Genomic DNA, 15,044 nt, shown 5'->3' on the forward strand with positions numbered 1-15,044 from the left:
GGTTTTGACAGCTAAGTTACATGAGCCAGGTCTGGGAGAAGCTATAATGGAACAGTGTAACCAAGCAGAAACACAGGCTACAAATGTTGCCTATCTCCTGAGAGTGCTTTGTGCCAGCCTGCAGAGGGACTTAATCCTGGCACTGTGCACTGTGGGGGACCATTTCTGCTCTGGAGGGAGACAGGGCCGAGCAGCGCACCTTCTTCTCGTGGTTGGGGATGATGCAGCGCACAAAGTTGGGGTTGGTGTTCCTCAGTGTGGCCATCAGCTTGGCCAGCTGCTCCTTGTAGAGCTGCCCCACAGTGCGGAACATGCCCTTCCGAGTCTTGAAGGCCCCGGGGAGCGCTGTCTCTGACATGCCAGCCACCTGGTCCAGGCCAATGATGCGGTCCACTGCAGAGCCCATGGAAAAGCACATGAACACCCGGTGGTCCCAGTGGGCGGGTAGGGGCTCAGGAAAGAGACAGACAGACATCCACAAAAAAAGAGGAGAGACTGTGGAACTGTTTCTACTTGGACACTACACAGAGGGCTAAGATTATCTCCAAATGTTAAGCAAACTTGAGCTTATAAGCAGCAGGCAGGAAAGGGTTTGGAAGACAGCAAAACCATTAAGGGAAGCAGTCCACCTTCACATTGCCTACCTTCAGCCCACTTTGGAGGCTCCTATTCCCCAAGAGACACAATAAAGCTAACCATATATTTTGGAATACACTGTTATTCCAATGGCTGGCTCTTCCACCAAGCCTGGCTCTGATGAGGTCTTAAAACTTGATTGACAAAAACCCTGTAGTCCTAGCATCCCAGTTGAAAAAAAAAATCAGTTTCCTGAATTCACAGGGCACAGGGCACAGGGCTAGGAGTTCTAAAACGACTCTGCCCTTGTCTGCAGGACTCTGACTGGTCCCCTCTCTCTGGAATCGGCCCCATGCAGAGCTCTCTCCATCAGGGACCTAGAGCATCTCGTGGTGGTGTAAGAAGCAGAGCTCCAAAGTCCTACTGACATGAATATCCCAAAGTCTGAGGATCCCTTCACGCTCTGTCTCCTAGCTCCTGGGTCTTCATCATCTAAAACAACCCTCCCCGGAAACAGCCCTCGTCATCACAACTCATGCCCAGAGAGGATCCCTTCACGCTCTGTCTCCTAGCTCCTGGGTCTTCATCATCTAAAACAACCCTCCCCGGAAACAGCCCTCGTCATCACAACTCATGCCCAGAGCAATGAATGAACTGCTCCCTCCAAGGCAAAGACAAATTACACACAAATCCATCCAAAGTGGCCAGTGACTTGAAATCGGTTTTAGGCAAGAGTCAATATTACATATGAAGCCTTCCACTGCTGGATGTAAAAGTTAAGAATTCTGTGACAAAATCTGTTTCCTATTCCTTTGAGATCAGATCTCTATTTACCTGAAGACAACAAAAAGGACAGGTGCTTAAGACAGAAGCCAGGAGTAAGGATGGACCCGTGAAGCAGTTGAGTAAAATGGGAGGCATTTTTGACCACATGCAGGGTGCATTTCCCGGCTACCAAAGTTTTCCTGGGAGTGGGTGGCTTGTGAAGGCCACTCAGGTTGCCCAGAGGAAGGTCGAATATGTCCCAAAACAAGTGATCTTTTCACGGGAGTGTGTCCTGCCTCCTGGAGGCCTGGCCCAGAAGGAGCAGGCCCTTGTTGAGTGAGTGCTGAATAAATGCACAAATGCCATCGAGCTTCTAGGCACACTCACGGCAGCGTGCATGACCCCATACCTCATGCTGGGCACCCACAGCCATCCAAGCAGTAAGACGCCTTTGCAGGGTGGAGCTCTGAAGAGGACATGAAATCTTGAACTTTTCCCCCCAAGATCTTTCTATATCAAGATCGACAAGGCCAGGGGCAGACCAGGGAGGGCGCAGTCAGGCAGGGAGAAACAACATGGAAGAACAACTCAGCAGAAGCGTTTCTCACACAGCCCTGGATGCACCACACACAAAGACCCCGTGCTGGGGGGCCAGTCACCTGGTTCTAGGTGGAGAATGGGAAAGCGCTGATAGAAATAGGCTCTCTGAGTGCTCTGCAGCTCTGCAACAGAGAGGTTAAAGCAAAACCCAGGCAGAAGGAAAGGAGAAACTGGCAGAAACAATGAATAAGAACAACCCGAAGCCACCAGCCTACCGAGGAGAGGCAGAAACGTAAGGCGTGGGAACAGGAATGTGTGCACAACTGCTTTGGGCTGCCTTGTACTTCCTACAGGTGGGGAGTGCGACGGCCAGAAGCCGGCATAAGCTGGAGTAGCATCTGCCCCCAGAGGAAGCTGCTATGCAGCATGCTCAAGGGCAATCTCATCCTTCTGGGTTGAGGAAACCACTTTCCTGGGGGCTACAGGGGGCAGAAACCTCCCAGCCTGTGTCAGGTAGAGACACACCTGGTTCTGTGGCTGGGCCCACTACAAAAATGGGAAGAGGCCCAGCCACAGTCATGGGCAGGGGGAGGGAGGGAGCAGAGGGCAAAGGGCGTACCATCCTTCCACAGCTCTGAGACGAACTTGTCAGAGGACTGGTGCAGCAGTGTGGCAATGTTGTCATTCAGCGGGTCCATGTTCTTCATCAGCCACTCGTCAGCTTTGTAATCCACCTGTAAGAGCCAGAGACTGCCGATCACACACAAGCTTATGTCTCTCCCAGAACAAGCTGGCCCCATGTGTGGAAAAGTTAAAAGTCATGAACACCCCTTGACACAATGCTTCCATCCCTAAGAAGGACTTGATGAGTGGTAAGGGCAATGAGGGGCCGACACAGTTCTCTGTGGGGCTACGCAGAGGGCAAAAATATTAAAAAACACAAATACCCAGCAACAGGGGACTCACTAAGAAAATTATGTGGCAGCTACATAATAGAATATTCTACTTTTAATTTTTAAAAGATAACATGAACATAAAGAAAAAAATACCAGAAGATAAACACCAATATGTTTTACTTCTTTTTAGTAACAGAACAAGTAATTTCTGCTTTTTATCTTCTCAGGACATCCAGGTTTTCTCTGAGCATTATTATTCCCACCTTTTTTGAAATATGTTCTTAATAACACATGTAATACTGTATTTTCACTGCAGAGATCCCAGAACAACCCAAACAGAGTAACAGACCACACTGGCCTCGCTTTTCCCAGCCACACCATGGTGCAGAGGCAACCACTGTCCCCAGGCCACAGTCCCCAGTTTCTGCAGTTGCCCATGTGTCCCCTGTTGTCGATAATGAGGTGTGTGTTGTGGCTTCTTTTTCCCTAGGAGCCCAGTTACCTCCTGGGAGATAGCAAAGCCCCAGAGACAGCTGTCTCGGCCATCTGTCCGCCTGGGTGCAGCCACCGTGCTGTCCTTTTAATGGCAGTGTGCAGCCCAGGCACGGATGCACACAGCCAGCCTCATCATGCAGGCCCCTGATGGGCTTTCTCATGTGCCCAGTTTTCGCATTATCAACAATACTGGAATGAAATCCTTCCTGCGAGTGTCTATGAATGTACAACTCTACAAAGGTGGATGTGCACGTGCAGGCTCAGGCAGCATTACCTTAGGTAACTATGGAAACAGTTTTGGGGGATTTTTTAAATGGATACTTTAAAAGTCAAGAGTTGCTTCTGCAGCCTTAGGACCCACACAAGCTAAGCGGGAGAGGCTGGGCAGCAGGAGCCGCAGGCAAGGACATGGGAAAGCTCGTGGCTCTCCTCACCCATCGCCCCTGACTGAAGACTGGGCCCAGCCCAGCCCAGCCCATCAAATGTTTAAGCTACAATGAACTGTTAAGAACTTCATGCAAGGAAGAGAACTCGCTACAAAAAAACAGGTTTAGTCTAAGCACAGACCTCTACGGACCCAGGACAGCCCTGGTTCAGCTGGATGCAGGCTAACCAGTTGGAGGTGAGAGCAATTTTGCCATTTTCTGGCCGGGCAGTAATAAAGCTATCACCTCTGGTGGTGGCTCTCAACCAGGACGACTGCTCCCCTCTGCCAGGCCCTGGCCATACCTGTTTGGCAATGCGCGGAGATATGTTTGGTTGTCACAACCAGGAAAGGGGCTACTAAAATCTGGTGGGTAGAAGCCGGGAAAGCTGCTAAACATTGTTCTTGCACATGACAGTCCCGGGCAACGAGGACGGTCAGCCCATGATGGTACCATGCAGAGGGGGACAGGCCCTGCCCTAGAGTGCTGGGCTTTGCAAGCTCACTTAGTACACGTCACCCTGCACGGTGCTGGTCACCCCCCTTTTGCAGATGAGGCAATCAAGGCTCAGAGAAGTTAACTACCCAAACAAAGACAAACAGCTCACAAGTGGCAGAGCTCTAGTTCCAACTCCAGAGCCTGTGCCTTTAGCACAGATCAGTTCCATACCTGGAAAAGGCACGCAGTACTGATACACCTTACACCGGCTGAGTGCCTCACAGGACTGCTGCAAGCTTTGAACAAAATCTCATGTGACAGTGCTCTGCGGGTTAGGAGGACTGTGTGGAAGCTTGTCACTGCTACTGGGCACGTCATCAGATGTCACTGAACAAGAACTGTATCTTCCACCCCCATCCCAGGGCTACCCAGGTTCCCGGCCCTAGAGAGAATCACTTCCACCTCTCCCGAGAGGGCCCAGTGTGTGTGCTCTCACCTTGCCAGCGTAGTGAATGATGCAGAAATCAGCTTTGTCCTTCAGCTGCTTGGGCTTCTGGAACTTGGGGTGGGTGCCCTGCTCCTGCATCACCTTCTCCACGAAGCTCTTGTCGGTGGCTTTGGGGAACCAGCACTCCTCGTCCAGCAGGGCCAGGATGCCAGGGGGGCCCGCCTGGAGGAAGCCCAGCACTGCTCAGAAGCCCGGCTCCACCCTGCCTGCCTGTGGTCAGAATCCCCAGAGTCTCACCAGGAGGGGGCAGTGCTCTCCCCCGACTAAGGAGAAAAGGAGTGGCACCATGAGCACCCAACTCAAGAGTTTGGTTTAAAAAGAAACTTCTGGGGTCTAGGCCATGGTTGACCCTTTAACCGGATGATCCCTCGGGGGGCTCTCCCGGGTCAGTGCACTGGAAACGACCTGGCAGGCTGATGGACAGAGCGGATCCCCAACCCATATGCTCAGAGGCTGCCCTCAACAGCTGCCCCTGGAGTCCAGGAGACCCTGCCCCACACGCTCTGTGCTGCACAACTAAGTGGTAAGACGTGACACTTAGGACAAGCTCCCTGAGGGACAGAAAGTACACTAGAGCCCCAAGAGCCTTTGTATATGCAGGCTGTACGACAAGAAAGCATTACGGAGACTAGCTGACAAGACTCAAAGCCAGACAGGTTCTTGTTCATTGGAAAACTCAACTGATTAAAAAAAAAACTCATCACAAAAGTCAATTGTTTCATGGTAGAACTACGGGTGGTTTCAATGCTCCCATGCTTGCGTAATACTTTCAAAATGTGCAAACTTCCTCCTAGGCTTCCTGACTAATTGACATTTCAGTGTAACTCTGGTGTACATATGCTTCAGCAGCTCAGGATTCCACGATGATGTGAGTTCTCTGCATTTAAATCCAGGAGATAATGGGGAAATAAAAATGACTCAGGTTCTGCCAAAGAGCACCCTTCCACCAATAGGTGACCCCAAATGCAATGGCAAGAGCTTTCAACAGAACCTGCTGGGACAGGGGAAGAAGGGTTTTCTAGCTACCACACCCAGGCCACAGCCAGTGCTGTGGGACAAGAGCTGTGGTGCCCCATTAGTCCTGAGGAAGGCGGGCACGCTTCAGTACACGCACCAGAACCACATTCAACCCCCAGGGTCTGCACGATTGTGGGCCACATAAAGGCACACCTGGTTAAGACAAAGAAAGGCTTGTTGAGCCTACCATCCAGATAGAGGCTGGGTGATCTTCTAGGACTGAAGACAGGATACTTGGGCACCAGCCACATCCCCACCAGGTCGGCAGCTGGGTGAGGCTCCCAGGCACCATATCTAAGCCCCGGGCTTATCTCCCCAGGTGACACCAACAGGGGGATGAAACAGACAGCCCCACAACCAACATGAAGTGGGAGGTGAAGAGTGGGTCCCTGGAGCACAAGGGGAGGGCCAGGTCTGAGGGCCCAGCAGGTCCGGCTCTTACTGGCTTCTCGATGAGGTCAATGCAAGGCTGCAGGTCGAGGCCGAAGTCAATGAAGTTCCACTCGATGCCCTCGCGCTGATACTCCTCCTGCTCCAGGATGAACATGGTGTGGTTGAAGAGCTGCTGCAGCTTCTCATTGGTGTAGTTGATGCAGAGCTGCTCGAAGGAGTTCAGCTGCGTGGAAGGAGAATCAGAGGCGTCAGAGATGAGGCCCACGAGCCCTGGAAGGCGAGCACAGGTATTCGGAAGGGGCTCCCTAGGCTGGGCAGTGCCTCCCCCTGGATGGCGAGGGCCTTCCTTCACCACGCCAGCAGCAGGGGCGCCTCACTTTTTGGGGCCCGTGCACCTCTAGCAGCTGGAGAAAGTCCCTCTCAGAATGTTTTAAATGCAGAAAATACATTCAAAAGAAAGAAGTTACATTGAAATATAATTACCAAAAGGTTTCGAGAGCATGATACAGTGTGCTTCTTGATTGACAAGCACAAGCTGTGTGGGCTTAAAGACTTCCCCAAGTAAAGGATACTACAGCATCTCTGCAGGAACTGCCACAGCATGAAAACATCTTATTTCTCCTGGTGCCAGACCATAAGCACTGCAAATGCAACAGTGCTTTGTGTGCTTTGCTCAACTCACAATTGAAAAAAACTGCATCATTTCAATGAAAAATAAAGAGGTCATTGCCCTCCCACCCACGTTCATGGTTCCTCTGAAATCTGCCATGAACCCAGGTTAAGAACCCCTGATCTACTGTAACTATCGGTTTTTCCTATCAGACCTCCAAGTCTTTGTGGGCAGGACAATGTCTTGTCCCAACACTCAATAAATATTTGCTGGAAGAATAAATCAACAGAAACCATCTGCTCAGGAAACCTCTCCTGAACACCATTTAAAAGGGCCCTTTCTCTCTGGCACTTCTAGTTGGGAATGAGCAAGTTTACTCAAGCTTAAATTAATACATGCAATCGGTATCTCCTGTCTCCACATAAGGAAGGAGATGGCCAGCTCATATTGCTGCGGGACCACGGGGAAAAGGAGTCCTAGCCCAAGGAGGATGAGGCCAAGAGCACGTAGAGAGAAGCTCACATCAAAGATCTCGAAGCCAGCGATGTCCAGGATCCCGATGAATGAGGCACCCTGCCTCTTGGTCTTGTCCAGAGCCTTGTTGATGCGCAGCACGAGCCAGCGGAACATTCGCTCGTAGGTGGCCTTGGCCAAGGCCTCAATGGCAAAGTCAGCCTGCGGGAGGACACCCAGGGGGACGGAGTGTCAGATATGAGAAGCCTTTCAACCTTGTACCCTTTGCTCCAAAAATTTCTCCTGGGGGGACGTCCCCTGGAGAAACAAGCCCTAAGACAGAAAAAGAGCTTTGCACCCATGTGTTCACTGCAATGTTGTTTACAATGATGAAAACTTGAAACCATGTAAACATCCACAGAAACTTAGAAAGACATTTATAAAGACCTTTTAAAACAAGTGGGGACATACTGAAATACCTACAGAAGAAATGTTAAGACGTCTGAGATTTGCATCAAATAATGCAGTTAGGGGCGGATAGACAGGATTAATGATGAGCCAACACTGGCCATGAGTTGGTAACTCTTGAAGCTGCCTGTGTGATGGGCATATGGGGCTCATTGCAGGATTCTCTCTGCTTTATTTTGCAAATGTTCAAAAAGTTCCATAATTTAAAAGCCAGAATGACAACTAAATTTAAAGAAGAGAAGAGAAGAGGAGAAAAAGGAAAAGCCTCGCAGGGTATAAAGGGCCCAAAAGTTGTCACTGGGTAGGACTGTGCTAATTTATTTCCTTCTCTATATTTTCTGAATGCTAAGTGTTCATGTAGTATTTTCATAGTGAAAAAAATAAATAAAGGTTCTTTAATCACTAGGGACATGAACAGTTGGTAATAATTACGTACACTGTCTTCTGAAAACAATGTTCTTGGGCTTTGGCGGGAGGGCTCTGCACAGAATCACCCTCAGGCTGTCAGCTACCAGCGTGGAGTAGAGCAGACAGCAAGCCCCGCTGGACAAAACACCGGCCAACGCCAACTTTAACAGTATTTTTGAGAGACAGGAGCAGCACCTTAAAAACGTCTATCCCCAGTGCCATGAAAGAAACAAGAAACCACCCACAGAGGATCCTGGCTGGGAGGGCCCTCAGCTCCCAGGCACACCCGTGCAGCTCAGCTGAGGACGAGTCCTGCTGTCTCTGACCACACGCGGCAAGACAGCAGGTGGTGCTGAGACAGCCGCTTGGCATAGTGTCAAGGATGCGGTGCCGCAGCCACCCTGGCACCAGAATGAATCTTGCTATAGAAGCATCAAGTTCTCACTTCACTTTAACCAGAACAGGACATGCCTACAGCCTTGCCCAGCATCAATCTAAATATCACCTCAATGCAAAAAGGCACAATGCGGCTCACAGAGGCCTTCCCTAAGGATGGCTCTCTCCAAGTTGTTGTGAGGACTGAATGAGGGAACCCTGGTGACAGTGCCTACCACAGTGCATGGCCCAGAGCAGGCCTCCAACTGGCCCCTGCAGGGACCCTCACTGAGGAAGCAGCCCCCCAACCCCACCGGGCCAGAGCACATACCTGTTCCTTAGTCTGCGCCTTCTGGACGTAATCCCGTCCCACCTTGATGCGCGGGGTGAGGATTCCTCTAGTGAAGTCGGTCACATTGATACCCAAGAGGTGGGACACTTTCTGGGCAGCTAGTATTTTTCAAAGAGTAAGGAGAGGAGGGGTAAAAAATTTTAATTAAACCCAAGAGAATGAGTCCGCTCTCTGGGAGCAGAGGAAAAGTTATGGTAGCTGAGCAATCATTACCCGGGCGACTGACTCCAGGCCCTCCTTCCGCAGGCACAGGAACCCAGCTCTCCCCCTAGACCTGGTGGCAAGTACAGGCGGGGGGCGTGGCAGCCTTCACCTTCACTATGCACTACTATACTACGCACGAGTGGCTGGGAGGCACATGTCCTAATGGGGGCCTGGCGCCGGTTCCTCTGCATACCCTTGGCCACATCCTCCAAGTACACAAGTGGGCCCTACTCACAAGCAGGACTAAGAGGAGGCAGCCCTGCCCAGTGCAGGGGCAGAGCAGGGCACATTCCACAGGAATACCTTGTATAGTAAAACACACGTGTATAAGATATTTTCAAAAGCCCCTGAGAAGAGTATGTTAAGGCCAATAACTTAAATGGGGTCATTTGCAGAGACCAAGGGAATAACAGTGGTCGAGACAGATGTGTCAACAATGCTTCACAGTCGTAATGTGTTCCCAGGCAAGGCGGGCACTGAGCCAGGGCAACAACAGAAAGCATAGAAGCAACCAAGACAACTTGGGTATCGAACCCAAGGAGGGAAATCCTGGTCCATCTGATCCTGGATTTTTCTAACTCATTCTGTTGCTGACAGGAGGGTCATATTCAGGTGTATTTTACAAAAAAATTAACGCAGCAGCCAGCCATAAACACACTTAAAATGAGAAAGAGAGGAGTGTCTGCTATTTCTGTAAGACTTTCTCCTTAGCCAATCCAAGAAGAGGCACCTGCTCCATATTTCAGGTTGAGAGGGCCATGAGCATTACCTGTGTTGTCAGGCATGGACGCCTGGTCAGTGTTACGCTCCTTCTTGAAGACAATGTTGCCAAGCTGAAGAACCCCCGAGATGACCCGCAGCAAGCCTTTGGGATGCAATCAAAGGCAACTCAGAACAAGGCAGGGTTGGATAAGCCCCTGGGTGGGGGCAATCTCTCCCCCAGCAACCCTTAGGCAGGACAAGCCACACAGCTACACTGGGGCACCAGGCCTTGGCCTACACCATGTAGCGGGCCCAGCCGCCTAGAGGGCTCACCACCTTCCTGCCAGTGAGTCCCTGTCTCCAGGCCTCTGGCAGACCTCAGCAGGGCAGCCCTCTGCTCCTAAGGGAGCCATCCTTAGGTATGAGCTCTATCAACACTCCCAACACTTCCAGACTCAGATGAAGGCTGCACCACTGGCCCGGGGGCCCACTGCCTATTTTCCCAAGTAGAAATTTATTGGACTCAGGCATGCCCTTCCATTTACATAGAGTCTGCGGCTGAGCAAAGGTGACTCCAACTCTAATGCTTGAGAACACCCATCCTGCAGTCTTTCTAAAATAAAGTCTCATGGCTCCCTCCACCCTCCCTCTAGCGAAATGAGGAGACACAGGTAACTTCCACACTGCGATTGACTCTGGGCTTCACCAACGTGAAGATCCGAGCCCCAGCGCTTTCCACACTCCAAGAAAAGTCAGGAACATTCCACTTTCAGCAAATGGCAAGGACTGTAGTGGTGGCCCTGACCCTGGGCAGTTCGTTTCCCTCTGTGTAAAGGCCCGGCCCATGGTACCACTAGGAACAAATAACCCTGAAATTCAAATCTGAGGTACCATTTCCAACATACTCAAGGCCTTCCTCTGGCTTCCACAGGACTCCCTAAGAGTCAGAGCCAACAGGAAGCTGTCCCTAGGCCTAGCAGCTGCCCCAATGCCCTCAAGGCACGTGGACTAGCCCCCACCTCCCCCACAGGAGGGCTGGCCCCATACCCATCTGTTCCTCGTCTGGGATGCCCATAATCCTCATGGCCTCCATGGTCTCCTGGAACATGTCCTTATCCTGCTGCCCGGGGATGGTGACGTGGCCATTGGACAGGAAGCGGTATTTGTTGTATGGCTCCAACAGGAGATCAGCTGTAAGCGTGGAGGGCAAGGGTGGACGGGGTGTGGAAATGAGAGACTCTGGTCAACACCGTGACCTCAAAGGTTTGGGAGACTGGGAGGTACCCCTAGGTTCTGTGATACCCGAGAAACTGTGGAGTAATCAGAAGGCTGCCTTTCCTCAGCGTGTGACACTGACACACAAATGGCCCACAAGAGCATCAGGGCCCCATGTGCTGCAGTTGCACACACAACCTGCCCTGGCTTTTCTCTAGCATGGCCGGAAACAGAAGGCCAAGTCCTCAGGATGGCCAGATAACAGAAGCTGTGCTGGCTTCTCCCCAACCCAGGGCTGGAGTTCTTATTTTCCACTGACGTGTATGGCCTGACTGCGGTGGGAGCCCCATGGCTGGGGACCCGCTACTCACTCTTCAGGTGTTCTCCAGCCCCAGACAGGAGATAGTAGAAGATGTGGAAGGTCCGCTCTTCTTTGGCTTGGCGGATAGCACGAGATTTCTCCAAAAGATCTTTGCAAAGGTTAAGGAATTATACAAACTGGAGGGATGGCAACTCCCACCCCTTCCCCTACCCCTGTCAAAAGCCCCTGAACTTCAGGCAGAAAATGACAAAACAAAAGCAAACTATCTTGCTTTATCCTCAAGCAGCAGATCTTATACATGGGAGCCTGTCTATTTAAAAAGCCCCCTCCTCACGAGAGAACGGAGGTCAGGATATTGTTACTGGCAAAGCCTGTAATGCCTGTGTAGAATAGAAATAAAGTACCCCCCACCCAAACTCCAGTCCTCTGGGAACCACAGTGGCTGATCTCATCCTAAGCTGCACTTTATCCTGAGTGCTGGATTTTCAATGACCTTATCCTGGTACTCTCCCCAATTCCACAGATTAGGTGTCAACACAGGCCCATAAAGGGGAAAATGTTGGAATCAGGAAGCAGTTTCTTTCCCATCAAGGTCACTTTCCTCCCCTCCAGACCCAGGACTCATTACAATTAACCACAAAGATACAAGTCTCGATATTGGCACCCACGATGTAGCCATTGACATCAAAGTTGATGCGAATGAATTTGCCCTAAGGAAAGAAAGACGAGTTCAGAGGCCCCGTTCTCCAGGCCCTGCCTCCAGCTGGTACAGCCCGGAGGGAGAAAACCGAGAGACTGTGCCAGGTCGGGGGCAGGGGCCCCACACTGAATGGGTGCTCCAGACCCAGAAGAGCCACACCGCTTAAAGCCTGGGCCAGGACAAGGTCCGGGGTGGCCAAGTTCCACTGCAGAGGGGAAGAAGTGTGCCCCATGTCTTGACCTGGGTTCCACCAGGCTACAGGGTGTAACAGGACAATCAGGGAGGCCGGCAGGCCACTCCCCATTCCCTTGCTGGCTCCTTAGCACCCAGGCTGAAGGCACTACTTCTGCAGGGCCACACCGACCAGGGTGCTCCCCAGCCCACTCCACGCAACAGGCCAGGGAACCCAGAAGCTACATCTGAACCTGCCTCACTTTCCAGGTGAAAACACCCAGACAGAAGATGACGACGTGCGCCAAAGCTGCGGCCACTACGGCCACTACTCACAAATCGCGAGGAGTTGTCGTTCTTCACAGTCTTGGCATTCCCGAAGGCCTCCAGGATGGGGTTGGCCTGCAGCAGTTGCCGTTCCAGCTCACCCTGGAAAGGAACCCAGAGGTGCAGTGAAAGCCAGGCAGTGGCGTGGGCGGCTCAACCGGCTCCACCAGGCGGAGGCGACGGTGGCGGAGCTGTGTCCACGTGGCCAACACAAAAGGAACAGAGGCTTCGGATGGGCTCCCGCTATGCCAGCCTCAGCCTGGTCCCTGTGTTACTCAAGAGCAAACTTCCCACCAAGCCTTTGGACCACCTTGACTGGTCTGAACTTCCTTTCCTGGACTGACAAACCAGAGGCTCTAGAAAGGGAAAGCGGGGGCTCACCCAGCTCTTGGGACCCAGTACGAGGCCCAGATCAACTCTGGCGGGTGCACTGGGAAGCAGCACACGGCCCAAGGGACACGGGGGCACCATTCCTTCCCCTGGAGTCTCTATCCTGGGTACACGAGTCTCCCTCTGCCTCCTTGCCTCTGATCTCCACCCAACACCCCACATTTTTTTCCCTTTACACAGAACAAGGACAGAGGGAACAGATCACAAAGGACACCAGCCCATCTCATCCAAGACCTAGAAATGTTGCATTTCCCTTGCTGGTCCTGTCCTGCTGCCCCCCAAAACCTGCTCCTAGCAGGTCAGGTTCTGAGCATGGCATCAACAAGGCCCACTATGGGTTCTGAACTGTTTAATGATGACACCAAAAAACACCACTTGTGGCCCCATGACACTGTGTAGTTGATAAAATGCACCTTACACCTTCTTATCCCTGGACCCTCATGACTATCAGGGTCGGCAAAACACAGTAGCCCCATTTCACAGAAGAGAAGACTGAGGCTAAGGGAAGGGGAATGGCTGGCCTGAGTTCATACACCTATCAACCAGCAAAGCAGGTATGAGCAGCCAAGTCTTTCACCTAACACCTGTCAGTCAGGGCCAAGTCGGCTACCTAGCAACACCCACAGCCCAGCCCCACATGGGGGCTCTGCCCTGTCAGGTTAGATCTGCAGCCATCACCTGCCCAGCAGGCCAGGCAGTGATGACACTGGCTGAGGAAAATACGGCTCCCATTCACTTTGACACCTGGGTACGTTCTATGGGGAAAGAACATCATACAAGGGCCAGGCGAGGTTTTGTATGTATTAGCAAGGCTGGAGTCAAGCCAGGATTTTACGGGAATAGAGGTGGCCTGTGAGTGATGGAAAGGAAAACTGGTAATAGCAGGAGCTCCCAGGAGAGTCAGGAACTACAGCCTTACAACTATGAGAACTTGTCTGCAGGGCACCAACATGCTCTAGGGCCTCGCTGAGCACCAGAGACCAGAAGGGGCGTGCACAGACCCTCGTCTCCCAACAGCCATCCTCGGCCAGGGCCGAGGGTCAGCGGAACCAGGTCAGGAGGTAGGGGTCAAACCCACACATCAGGATCTCCATCTGTGCTTGGCACCAGTGGCCACAGAACACTGGGTCCCCACCCATGAGACTTAGGTGGGCCTGAGAAGTCAGCCAAGGCAGCTCAGAGAGCCACATTTGGACAAGTGCTGCTTCCCCACCCACTAAAATGTTCCTCTCAAAGCAAGGCCCAGCTGCCAGGCTGACCGAGCCACTCCCGTTCCCGCAGGCAGACGGGAGCATGGCCCTTACCAGAGCCTGCCACCTGCCCCGGCTTGACGGAAAGCTGCGACCTCTGATTTGGGACCACATGCTGTTGCCATAGAACACAGGACCCCTGGGCCAACCCGGGAGCAGGCACTTCAGATTCCGAGCCAAGCTCCCTGCTGCCAACAGTGACAGTTACCCTATGGGTTTTCTTTATTGATGCCTAACTGGGCACAGAAGAGACCGTTATTTTTGAGTAAAACTTTGCATCCTATGAAATTATGAGGATCCATGAGCAGTGTATGCTTGTAAGGTTTGGAATTCCCATTGGTTTCTCCAGGGCTTCACTGAGTGACGTTTCTGTGGTGGGCTCCACCAGTGCATTAAAAACAGAGGGAGAAAGAGGAGGAGGAGTCACAGGACGATGGAGGTCTACCTGGGAAGTCCCTCCCCCAAGCTCTGCTTGCCAACCTGCAGCCCTGCCCAGAGCCCACAGCAAGGTGAGGTTTGCGATGACACAGCAGGTGGTCCTGGGATGAAACACTGTGTCCCTGCAAGGGAGAGAGGGCTCTCTCCCAGAGTATGCCATGATGGGCCTCAGAATAGAGTGGTAAACCAAGTTCAAGAGGGTCTCGTGCCCTAGCAATGAGTAGAAAATCACTATACAGCCTTAGGCAAGGAAATCAACCAAACTGGTAAATGGCTTTACAACTGAGGACCTAAGCAGTAACCAGAAGCCAGAAGCAATCTATTCAATCACTCTCACTGGACCTGAAGTCCGGGACAGGGTGCCCATCATATACCATGGCCTGAGAAAAGAGGATGTGACACGTTCCCTCCCATTTATCGTCCCCCGCCCCACGCCATCTTCTCCAGGTGCCCAGGGCCTGCCTTCCCTTCCCCTCTGCAGCTGAAGCCCCAGACATAAGGCACGCAGGTCTACATTCCAGTTTGGTAACTGTGGTCCTGTCTCCTGTCCTTTAAGGGCAGGGACTCCAGAATCACCCTCCAGAGATCCAGGCACATACTAGGCAT

At 52.0% G+C, this 15,044-nt stretch overlaps 1 protein-coding gene across 2 annotated transcripts in view; it reads right to left on the minus strand.

Moving 5' to 3' along the window:
- The window catches only part of MYH9 (myosin heavy chain 9), an 87,403-nt gene that overhangs the window by 22,898 nt on the left and 49,461 nt on the right, over nucleotides 1–15,044 (minus strand). For both annotated transcript variants that reach the window (XM_037007043.2, XM_017661313.3), the window contains 11 exons: nucleotides 12,370–12,462; nucleotides 11,809–11,872; nucleotides 11,212–11,310; nucleotides 10,673–10,816; nucleotides 9,693–9,788; nucleotides 8,699–8,817; nucleotides 7,186–7,338; nucleotides 6,103–6,276; nucleotides 4,632–4,805; nucleotides 2,501–2,615; nucleotides 200–393 (listed from right to left, as the gene is read on the minus strand). In XM_037007043.2, the coding sequence (XP_036862938.2) occupies nucleotides 200–393; nucleotides 2,501–2,615; nucleotides 4,632–4,805; nucleotides 6,103–6,276; nucleotides 7,186–7,338; nucleotides 8,699–8,817; nucleotides 9,693–9,788; nucleotides 10,673–10,816; nucleotides 11,212–11,310; nucleotides 11,809–11,872; nucleotides 12,370–12,462 (1,425 nt within the window). The remainder of the gene's footprint in view (nucleotides 1–199; nucleotides 394–2,500; nucleotides 2,616–4,631; nucleotides 4,806–6,102; nucleotides 6,277–7,185; nucleotides 7,339–8,698; nucleotides 8,818–9,692; nucleotides 9,789–10,672; nucleotides 10,817–11,211; nucleotides 11,311–11,808; nucleotides 11,873–12,369; nucleotides 12,463–15,044) is intronic.

The sequence above is a fragment of the Manis javanica genome, chromosome 10 (genome assembly GCF_040802235.1).
Source record: "Manis javanica isolate MJ-LG chromosome 10, MJ_LKY, whole genome shotgun sequence".
Lineage (NCBI taxonomy): Eukaryota > Metazoa > Chordata > Mammalia > Pholidota > Manidae > Manis > Manis javanica.